Source organism: Dasypus novemcinctus, chromosome 30, assembly GCF_030445035.2.
Source record: "Dasypus novemcinctus isolate mDasNov1 chromosome 30, mDasNov1.1.hap2, whole genome shotgun sequence".
NCBI lineage: Eukaryota > Metazoa > Chordata > Mammalia > Cingulata > Dasypodidae > Dasypus > Dasypus novemcinctus.
The window spans coordinates 26,271,871-26,283,445 of record NC_080702.1 but is presented as its reverse complement, the minus strand read 5'-3'; the positions used below and the strand labels follow the sequence as shown (position 1 = coordinate 26,283,445).

The following is an 11,575-nucleotide window of genomic DNA, read 5'->3' as shown; positions in this document are numbered from 1 at the left end:
AGGCTAACTTCCCTGAATATCACTGCTAACAGCCCAAATTCAAAGCCAGTTAGTCTAACTCCAGAGGATGGGCTCTTAGAGCCTACGCCACGTCACACTGCCTCCCTTTGGTTCACTATGATCTCATTTTTGTTTTTAAAAGAGCCAGGAACTGTGAATGTTTAGATACACTTTATCTCTTCTATGCTTCACAACATGCCACTGAAGTAGTTGTGGTTTTTGGATAAGGAAATGAAGACTTAGGGAGGTTAATAACGTGCCCAGGGTCACAGAGCTGTTGGTGGCAGAGCTGGGATTCCACTCAAAGTCTGTATGAATCCAGAGCTCTCATTCCTAATCATCCCCACCCAGAGGCTCCTTGGTCTATGAGAGTGACAATCATCCCAGGACTTGGCCCTCAGAGGCCCCTAGGGCTCTGGGCTCCCACTCGGGCTCTCAGCCTGCTGGTTTACACTTTCCTTGTGGATCCAGCTGACTGACAACTCTTACCGAGCAGCTGGGTGCCGAGAATAGTGATAACCAGACACCAACCCTCTCCTCATCAGATAGCTCTCCATGAAGACAACAACAATGAAGCAGCATCTAAGTGTTTATTAATATGAGTTTTTAAAAACAAGCTCCATACCAGTGGGGGGCAGGGTGGGGAGAGGAGAGCAGGGGGAAGGAATTCTGCTCTACTGGTAATAAAGTTCCAGGTTCATCCCATCGTGGATTTCATCTGAAGTGAAAAGGTGTTAAGGAATCATCACTGTGGATTCTGTCCTCTGCCCCACCCACTCGAGAGCTAGGTCAGGATAGCCCGTGGGGCTCAGCCCAGGCTAAAGAAGTTACTTTGGACTGGGTCATTTTGATTGGAAGAAAATCCCAAATATAAGCAATTCAAGAGTTTGTGCTCCTTTTGCCCGAGTCTCATTCCACCCTGACTTCCTGCTCAACACTCAGGTGCAATGAGGATGCCAGCTGTACTCAGTAAGAAATATTTTGAACCTTGGGTGTTGTAGAACCTGGGTTAAAATAGGTCACCAGCCTACCTTTCCCCTACAAAACAATGACACAGCTCCCATTTTCTAAATGCTTACCATGTGCCACATATTAGGTTAAACACCTCCTATGTATGACCCCCCCTTTAGACTAAAGAGAAACAGGGCTGGGTATGCAGACCCTCCTTCAGGAAGTCACACAAAGGATACAATCCCCCAGACACACGTGGTCCTTAAAAATCGTGTACCTATGAGACAGAGACACCTTTCAGAGAGAAGTCTGGCGAGGCCCCTTCAGCCTGCAGCCAGGCTGAGGAAGCCCTGCCTAAGTGGAAGGACTGCCCGCAGCCGGCCCCGATCAAAATCTTCTGGCCTGGTATTGTCCAACCCCAGCAACGACACTGCACTCACCACTTCTTCAGGACAATCTTGTTCCAACGGGTGCCAGTTTGGGCTGCGATCAGCTTCTTCAGGTCCCCGATGGTGTCATCAGTGCTGGGCGCAGAGGAGTTAAGGAAAACGGAAGGAGGTGGTAGAAGAGGGCATTCCTGGGCTGCCAAGACCTGACCCGCCCCCGGGGGGGTAAATAAAACCACCCCACAACACAGAGTGCCACGCTCCCCAGGGGCCAACGCCTCTCGGCCGCCAGCGGATACTTGCATTTCACACGGACTTTCTTCCCCAGACGGTCGTTGCAAACCACCTCGATCATCCTGGCTGGAGCTACACGGGGCGTGGCGTGGGAGGCAGTGGAATCAGGATTTCTGGGGTTTCCCAGGATCCAGCACCGCCCCCACACCCCTCCAGCCTCCGTATCTCCCAGATCCCGAGGCCCCAAGAGCCCCAGTCACCGAGTCTTGCGTTCACTCCCCGGCCTCCCGGGCCCCGAGTCCTCCCGGGCCCCAAGTCCCACGTCCCAGGCCTGCGGACCTCCAGCAGCCGGGCCTCCACCCCTCCCTGCCGCTCCAACGCCCGTCCTCCGGGCTCCCCGGCCCCCGGCCTAGCCTCGCGCGGGGCCGCGGGCCTTCGGCGGCCGAGTCCCGTTATCAGTCCTCCCCGGCCCTGGCGCCCCGCGCCCGCTCCACTCACCTTGAATCGCCTCGAACTTGCCGACGCCACAACCTCCCCGCTCTAGCGCAGCGAACCGAGCCGCGGCTGGGAACCGGAAGCGGAAGTACCCCACCGGAAGCGCCCCTCGCCGCCCCAGCATTCCGCGGTCCGCGCAGGCGCGCTGGGGCGGGCTTCCCGGCGCGGCCTCTGGGGGTCAGAGTCGAGGTCAGAGTGGGGGTCCGGACCCCCGCAGGGCCGAGAAAGGGGCTTGGAGGGCGAGTCCGAGGTCAGGGACCTGCGCGCGGCCCCTTGGAGCCGTTGGCTGCGGCGTGGGGAGACCCCCTCTGGCGATGGGGAGGCCACAGGGCGCCGGGGGACATCCCGGGGGTTCCTGAGCCCTGCAGCTTCGGGGCCGCGGGGAGTAGGGGTCGGGACCTGCGGTCATCCCGTCTAGCCCCCTGCCTTCCTTCAGGGCTCGGCCTCGTCCGTGTTTTCTCTCTCCACTCCCCTCCGGCCAGCGCGTCTGCGCCCCGCCAGGAGACCTGGGATGCAGAGCGCAGTCAGGCAGCGGAGGAGCCGCCTGATCCCGGCCTTCGTAACTGCACTGGTTAGCCTGGAGCACACTCCGCACGTCCGAGCCCCAAACTGCCGGTCGCCGACCTGCCACGGCCGCGATAAGATTGGAGACCGCACAAGTGAAAAATCACCCGGTCCTGTTTATTCAGGGAATGTCCCTCCCACCTTGCTGGGAACACGTGGTACCAGGTCCCAGCCTTGCCTTTGAACCCCAAAGTGGCTCCTGGGCTGGTGGGATATAGAGGGCACCACGGCCCCCACACCAAACAGCTTCAACTAAACAGCTTCTGCCGGTGGACCTTTCTCAGCAGACAGGATTCTCCCAGTTTGGTAGCCTAAAGGGGGATTGATTGACTCTGAAAAGGAGATACCACTTACGATCTGCCCTACTAGGAGGTGAAATTGGGGGAATACATGTGAGGCAATCCTGTAGAAAGGGCAGCTGTTCTGTGACCCTATCCCCGCCGGCCTGCCAGAGGGAGCTGGCCCAAGAGGTCCCACAACAGACACTGCGGCCAGGGGCCTTCCTGCCCATGAACTCTGATATACTGTTCCTCTGCAGAATCCCTCTGAGTTGGCTGGAATAGGTCACAGAATCTGAAAAACTCAGGAAGCACAGGCTTTAGATCCGAATGAATGGAGTCAAAATCCCAAGCTCACCCTGTAATAGCAAACTGTATGGTGTCCAGCAAGTCAGTTCCCCTCTCAGAATTTCAGTTTTCTCATCTACAGAAAGGGGATAGCAATTCCCACCCTAGGATTGTGTAAGCATCAGTGACTATTTGTGTGTAAGTCTCTGGACCAGCCCAAGACAATCCTAAGAATTTGCAGTAGAACAGATGAGGGGTGATGGGAGATTGAAAGGTCAAAGTTAACCGAAAAAGACTGAGGAAGGGGCACATCTTTGGGCTCAAACGGAAATACTGTGCACACAAGGTGTTGCTAATGGTTACCACTAGATGGTGGAATTGCTGAGAGTCTCATTTTCCCCTTTGGTACGTCTGGTGTTTTCCTAGGTATTCTATGTTGAAAGATGTTACTTTTGAAATCAAGGGGGAAAAATTAAATGCCCATTTTTTGTTCTTGTTTTTTTAAAAGAAGTTCTTATTTCTCAATGTTTGATTCAAAGATAGCGTAAGTACAGTACCATGATCCTGAGTTGTGGGCTGGGGGATATTGGAAAGAGGTGGGTGCCGCTGAGAGAGGAAGAAAGTAAAGTCTGGGATCACTGGGAGGCTCCATGGAGACTGGTTGGGATCTGTTTTGGGAAAGGTGCCAGCCCCAGCTGGACTAAGTTATCCTGGGGAAGGGGCGAGGTGGGCCAACAGGAAATCCCAGGACTAGGCTGCTAGGGCTGCATGAACCCTTTTCCCTGGACACGTGGGAAGGGGAGGGGCCTCAGGAAACAGGTCACCTGACCTTTTCTGATCCCTCCCCATATCCTGGATAATTATAATTGGGAACTGAAGTGTTGCCCACAAAGGACCCAGTGACTGCCCTTTGAGGGGCCAGGACACCACCATCCTCTCTTTGGGCAGTGGGAGGATGTGCTGTCAGATCTGCTCCTTGTTGGTGGGAGGTGGTGCTTCCCAGGAGGAAGAGTTTTGGGTGAAAATCTAAGGAATGGGCTAGGGGCAAGATGGCAGGAAAGTAAGGAGCTCCTGGAGTCAGTATGTGCTACAGCATAGATAGTAATGACCCAGAGCTCTTAAAGCATCTGTTTGAGGACCCAGGAGACCAGAAAAACATTCTGCAACATCCTTGGAAGAATGGAAGGAGGAGACTGCACATCTGCAGTAAAAATTTGTGAGCAGAGCACTCTGTGCCTTGGAGACTGGTGCCCATCCTCTGCTGGTGGCGCAAGCCACCTCAGGAGCAATTCCCTGACTGGAGTTGGAAGCTCCATTTCCCAAAAAAGGGGAGGAAGAGATGGTTGAGTACTGACTTCAGCTACTGATTAGTAAATTCAGCTGGCTAAAGTATAATCCTAGAAACAGCTATAGTTGAACCTGTCCAAGTAAGAAAGAGAACGGTAGCCTCCATTTTAACTCTGCCACTGGATTGAGGGGACATGGGACTGATTGAAAATCACAGTAATGTTGGGAACCGGCTTCTTTTCACCCAGATCGAATTGCAGCCATAGCCTAAGCTCCAGCCCCAGCTCCTGCAGGGATGAAGCTGGGGGGATCTGCACCAGCCTCTCTGGGCAACTGCAGGCACTTTCAGACTGCACAGACCAGATTGTTGGGAGCCCATAGCTCCATCCCAAACTCTCCATAGGATGGGGGGCAGCTGTGCTTCCTCAGCCTCTCTGGGCAACTGCAGGCAATTCCAGCTCCTGTAGATTGGACTGCTGGACACTTGTGGCTCCATCCCTACCTCCCAATAGGATAGGAGGGGCGATGTCTCCTCAGCCTCCCTGGGCAACTTACAGCCACTTTTGGTCCACACAGACTGGATTGCTGGGTGCTTGTGTGTCACAATTTGACACTGCTACCATTTCACCAGACTGAGGTGTCCCTCAGGCCAGTGGGCTCAAACTAGTTGGCCCCGGGGAAGTGAGGACGGATACGGAGACTATGCACACTCCAGAGACAGGGTTCTGGACCAAGTCTAACTTTATTATGTAGGAACAGCAATTTATAGTTCAGGGCAATAGGGAAGGGGGCTAGGCGGTATCTGATTGGCGGGGGTGAATATATGCCCAAACAAGGAGGGGGTAAGCTATGGGGGACGGTTAGGTTGATCACGTAGGCTGAGCTTTTTCGCGCCATACTGCATGATTGGTGGGGATCAAACAAAGGGAGAGGGGCTCGGAGAGGAGGAAGAAGACGTGGTGTAGCTGGACAGGGCTTGGTTGCCATTCTGTCTGACCTCGTGGTCCGCGGCCATTTCGTTTAGCTGTGTGGTTGCCCTAGAGAGAGCATGTTGGCAACTGATAAGCTATGCCTTGTTGGCTGTGCACAGGGCGCTCTTGGGCGCTTTTATTCCTCCTACACCTGTGGCTTCATCCCTGCCCCTAAAACAGCATAAGAGAGAGTACTCCCTCAGCCTCGGGGAAACTGCAGGCACTTTTGGCCCATGTGGATTAGATTGGGCACTCCCGAGTGTCCATCGCCGGGGAGGAGGGGACTGGTGCTACGTTTTCTACCTGGGCAACTGTAGTCAGTTTTGACCCAGATGGCTTGGTTTGCTGCCCACACCTGTGGCTTCATCCCTGCTCCAGGCAGGCGAGGAAGGGGCATAAAGCTTCATCAATCTCTCCGGACAACAATAGATGGTCTTGGACTGCATGGCTTGGGTTATTGCACAAGGCTACGACTCCATCCCTATCCCTGGCAGTGGAGAAAGTTGGGAGAAGATGTATCAGTTCCTGGGACAACACAGGCAGTTTCAGCTTTCATAGCTTACAGTACCTCCTGCAGCCTTGGCTTCTCTTTACAACCAGAAAGGGAGAAAGGGCAAGAAATAGACACACACACAAAGCTGAAAAATTCAGATCAGCTAAACATGAGCCACTATAAAGTTCCAAATTAAATTGATCCAACTATCAAAGAGTGGCTGTATTACAAAGCCAATCAAAATAGAAAGCCCTAGACTAAAGAGAGAAACTGTGCCCAGAATAAATACATCTAGTAAACCAGATGCCAAGATACCAACAAAAACATTACAATCCATACCAAGACAGGAAGACATGGCCCAGTCAAAGGAACAAGCTAAGCCTCCAGATGATACAAAGGAGTTGAGACAACTAATCCCAGATTTTCAAATAAATCTTAATAAATCCAACAAGATGGTTAAACAGACTAAGGATATTAGGAAGACACTGGGTAAGCGCAAAGAAGAACTTAAAAGCATACATAGAAAAATAGTAGATCCCATGGGATTGAAAGGCACAATAAATGAAATTAAAAATACACTGGAGGGAAGTAGATGTGGCTCAACTGATTGGGCTCCCATCTACCATATGGGAGGCCCTGGGTTCACTTCCTAGGGACTCCTTGTGAAGGCAGGCTGGCTGCACTTGTGGAGAACTGACAGCCCACACCCACTGAGAGCTGGTGCAGCAAGATGACACAACAAAGGGAGACAAGCAGAGACAGAAGAATGTGCAGTGAATGGACACAGCAGACAGAAGCAAGTGCAAAGGGGGGGGGGTTAAATAGAATTTAAAAAAAAATACACTGGAGGCATATAACAGCAGATTTGAGTAGGCCAAAAAAACAAACAAACAAACAAACAAACAAAAAAGGATCAGTGAGCTTGAAGACATGGCCTCTGAAAGCAAACATACAAAAGAACAAAGAATGGGAAAAATTGAACTGGGTTGCAGGGAACTAAATGACAGCAAGAGACATGCAAACATATGTATCATGGGTGTTCCAGAAGGAGAAGAGAAGGGAAAGGGGGCAGAAGGAATATTTAAAGAATTAGTAGTAGATAATTTCCCAACCTTATTGGAGGACATAGATATCCATGTCCAAGAAGCACAACATACTCCCACCTAAATAAATCACATACTAATCAGAATGTCAAATGCCAAAGACAAAGAGAGAATCCTGAGAGCAGCAAGGGGGAAGTGATGAATCACATACAAGGGATGATTAAGTGTGAATTTCTCGTCAGAAACCATAGAGTCAAGAAGGCAGTGGTATGATATATTTAAGAGATTGCAAGAGAAAAACTACCAGATAAGAATGTTATATCTCGTAAGACTCTTTCAAAAATGAAGGTCATCTTAGAATATTCACAAATAAACAGAAACAGAGAGTTTATAACCAAGAGACTGGTTGTGCAGGAAATACTAAAGGTATTTCTTTACAGCTTGTAAAGAAAAGGAGAGCAAGGTTGTAAGAGAGTTCAGAAATGAAGATTATTTCAGTAAAAGTAACTAAAAGTGTAAAAATAGTGGTGAAAATAAGATATGACAAATAAAACTGAAAGGTTGAAATGGTTGAACTAAGAACTGCCTTCACAGTAATAACATTGAATGTTAATGGATTACACTCCCAATCAAAAGACACAGACTGGTAGAGTGGATAAGAAAATATGAGTCATGTATATACTGTGTACAAGAGACTCACCTTTGACCCAAGGATACAAATAGATTGAAAATCTGGAAAAAGATATTCCATGCATGCAGTAACAAAAACAAAACAAAAACAAAACCGGAATAGCTATACTTATATAGGACAAAATAAACTTTAAAAGCAAAACTATTAGAGATAAGGAAGGACATTATATATTAATAAAAGGGGCAATTGATCAGAAAGAAATAACTATCATAAATAGATGTGCACCTAACCAGGATGCCCCAAATTATGTGAGGCAAACACTGACAAAACTGAAGGGAGAACTAGATGCCTCCACAATAAAAGTTGAAGGTATCAATACACCACTCTCATCATTGGATAGAACATCTGGGCAGAGGGTCAATAGAGAAGTAGAGAGCTTGAATAATATGATAAACTGAACCTAATAGACATATACAGAATATTACACCCCAAAACAGGTTCCATTGGTCTATATGACTCTTCATGCCACTACCATGCTATTTCTATCACTGTGGCTAGGTAATAAGATTTTTTTTACATATATATATGTTTTTGAATCATACAACATGTTACAGATATATTTGGTTCAGAGTAATGCAATCATACACTATTTGTTCTTTTGTGTCTGGCTTGCTTCACTCAACATAATGTCCTCCAGGTTCATCCATGTTGTCATCTGCTTTACAACTTCATTTCTTCTTACAGCTGCATAATGTTCCATTGTGTGAATACCCTACAGTTTATCCATTCATCTATTAATGAATACTGGATTGGTTTCCAACTTTTGGCAAATGTGAATAATGCCACTGTGAACATTGGTGTGCAGATGTCTGTTCATGTCACTACTCTCAGGTCTTCTGGGTATATACTCAGTACTGGTATTGCAGGGTCACATGGTAACTCTATATTCAACTTCTTTAGGAACTGCCGAACATTACTCCACAGTGGCTGTGCCATTCTGCATTCCCACCAACAGTGAATAAGTGCTCCTATCTCTCCACATCCTCTCCAACACTTACAGTTCTCTGTCTTTTTAATAGTGGCCATTCTGATAGGTGTGAAATGATATCTCATTGTAGTTGTGATTTGCATTTCCCTAATCATTAGTGATATTGAGCATTTCTTCATGTGTTTTTTTTGTCATTTGTAGTTTTTCTTTGGACAAATGTCTATTCAGGTCTTTTGCCCATTTTTAAATTGAGTCATTTGTCTTTTCATTGTTATAACATGTCTTTATAGATCCTGGATATTAAACCCTTACCAGATATGTGATTTCCAAATATTTTCTCCCATTGAATTGGCTGCCTTTTTACCCTTTAGACAAAGTCCTGTGGGGTGGTTTGAGGAGGTCCCATTTATCTATTTTTTTCTTTTGTTGCATGTGCTTTGGGTGTAAGGTCCAAGAAGCCACCACCTATTACAAGGTCTTGAAGATGTTTCCCTACATTTTCTTCTAGTAGTTCTATAGTCCTGGCTTTTATATTTAGGTCTCTGATCCCTTTTGAGTTGATTCTTGTACAGGGAGTAAGATAGGGGTCCTCTTTCATTCTTTTGGTTATAGATATCCAGTTCTCCCAGCACCATTTGTTGAAGAGTCTGTTTGTCCCATTAACATTAACTTGGTAGGTTTGTCAAGAACAGTTGACTATATGGGTGAGGGTTTATTTCTGGATTTTGAATTCTCTCCCACTTGATTGATGTGTCTCTCTTTATGCCAGTACTATGCTGTTTTGATGACTATAGCTTTGTAAGAAGCTTCTTCAAGGTCAGGCAGTGAAATTGCTCTCATATTGCTCTTCTTTTTTAGAATGCTTTTTGGCTATTCAGGTGTACTTTTCCTTCCGAGTAAATTTATTAATTGCCTTTTCTAATTCTGTAATCTGTTGAGCTTTTGATTGGTATTGACTTGGATCTGTAAATCAGTTTGGGTAAGTGTAGCAGTTTGATATTATTGATGAATTCCAAAAAGAAATATTGGATTATGTTTGTAAACTGATCTTTTCCTCTGGGCATGTTAGATTATATTGGATTCAGAGGTTTGCTTAATTAAGTAATCATGTAAACCTCTTGTGCCAGTAGGGTGTTGAGTCCCCACCCTTTGGTGGGTGGGGGCTCACAGATTAAGGGCAGGACAAAGGACAGAGCTGAGGGCTTTTAATGTTGGAGTTTTTATCTTGGAGTTTGATTTTGAAGCTGGAGCCCTGGGAAGCAAGGAACACTGAACCCAGAGAGAAACAAGACCCTGGAAGGGAGAAACCCAGGAAGCCTGAACCCTCACAGCCATTGGCAGCCATCCTGCTCCAACACGTGAAACTAGACTTCAGTGAAGGACATAACGTATGCTTTATGGCCTGGCATCTGTAGGCTCCTACCCCAAATAAATACCCTTTTAAAAAACCAACCAATTTCTGGTATTTTGCACCAGCACCACTATGACTGACTAATACAGTGAGATTGACATCTTCAAGATATTTATTTTTCCAATCCATGAATATAGAGTGTCTTTCCATTTGTTTAGGTCTTTTTAAAATTTCTTTTAGCATTGTTTTATAGTTTTCTGCATATAGGCCCTGTACTTCTTTGGTTAAATTAATTCCCAGGTATTTGAGTCTTTTTGTTACTATTGTAAATGGAATCCCCCCCCTCCCCGATTTCCTCCTGAGATTGCTCAGTACTAGTGTACAAAAACATTACTGATTTTCGCATGTTGATCTTGTATCCTGCCACTTTGCCAATCTCACTTATTTGTTCAAGTAGCTTTGTTGTGGATACTTCAGAATTTTCTAAGTACAGGTTCATGTCATCTGCAAATAGTGAGAGTTTTACTTCCTCTTTTCCTATTTGGATGCCTTTAATTTCTTTTCTTGTCTAATTGCTCTAGCTAGAACTTCTAGTACAATGTTGAATAACGATGGTGACAGTGGGTATCCTTGTCTTGTTCCTCATCTTAGAGGGAAAGATTTCAACCTTTCCCCATTGAGTACAATGTTGGCTGTGGGTTTTTCATATATGCCTTTTACCATATTGAGGGATTTTCCTTCTATTCCTAACCTTTGTAGTGCCTTTATCAAAAAAGGATGCTGGATTTTGTCAAATGACTTTTCTGTGTTGAATGAGATGATCATGTGGGTTTTTTCCTTCAGTTTGTTAATGTGGTGTATTATGTTGATTGATTTTCTTATGTTGAACCAGACTTGCATACCAGGAATAAATCCCACTTGCTCGTGATGTATAAGTCTTTTGACATGCTGTTGGATTCAATTTGTAAATATTTGGTTGAGAATTTTTGCATTATGTTCATTAGAGATATTGGTCTGTAATTTTCTTTTCTTGTAGTATCTTTACCTGGCTTTGGTATTTTCTTTTCTTCTGTATTTTCTTTTAAATATTACATTCAAAATATATGAGGTCCCCTTATATCCCTCACCCCCCTCACCCCACCGCTCCCGTATCAACAACCTCTTCCATCATCGTGGCACATCCCTGGTGAATGCATTTGGAGCACCGCTACACCACATGGACAGTGGTCCACATTGTAGTCCACACTCTCCCCTAGTCCACCCAGTGGGCCATGGCAGGACACACAATGCCCAGCATCAGTCCCTGCAGCGCCACCCAGGACAACTCCAAATCCTGAAAATGCCCCCACACCATATCTCTTCTTCCATCTCCTTACGGTCAGCAGCCACCGTGGCCACCCTCTCCACATCACCACTACAATTTCTTCCCTTACTAATCACAATACTTCCCCAGAAGAACACCAGTAAGTCCACTCTAATCCATACTCTATTCCTCCATCCTGTGGACCTGGGATGGCTATGTCCAGTCCCCCTCTCCATCAAGAGGGGGTTTAGATTCCACATGGATGCTGGATGCAATTGTCCTGCTTGCAGCTGTAGGCACTCTTGGCTCCCT

General features: G+C 46.8%; 1 protein-coding gene across 1 annotated transcript; it reads right to left on the bottom strand.

Annotated features, from left to right (window-relative positions):
- Positions 1–571: 571 nt before the first annotated feature.
- Positions 572–2,225, bottom strand: UBL5 (ubiquitin like 5). The gene is made up of 5 exons (XM_023590580.3): positions 2,070–2,225; positions 1,637–1,703; positions 1,392–1,475; positions 1,191–1,228; positions 572–718 (listed from the first exon to the last, which is right to left on the bottom strand). Exons 1-5 carry the CDS (start codon positions 2,188–2,190, stop codon positions 675–677), a joined length of 354 nt encoding a protein of 117 aa, XP_023446348.2. The 5' UTR covers positions 2,191–2,225; the 3' UTR covers positions 572–674.
- Between the last annotated feature and the right edge of the window lie 9,350 nt (positions 2,226–11,575).

Bases quoted from the DNA above. Each gene is read 5' to 3' on its own strand.
- UBL5 (XM_023590580.3), bottom strand. From the start codon at position 2,190: ATGCTGGGGCGGCGAGGGGCGCTTCCGGTGGGGTACTTCCGCTTCCGG. The intron at 1,704-2,069 runs GTGAGTGGAGCG...CGCCCCGTGTAG, and splicing joins CAAGTTCGAGGCGATTCAAG to CTCCAGCCAGGATGATCGAG. The intron at 719-1,190 runs GTATCCTTTGTG...TTTTCACTTCAG, and splicing joins CCACGTGTGTCTGGGGGATT to ATGAAATCCACGATGGGATG.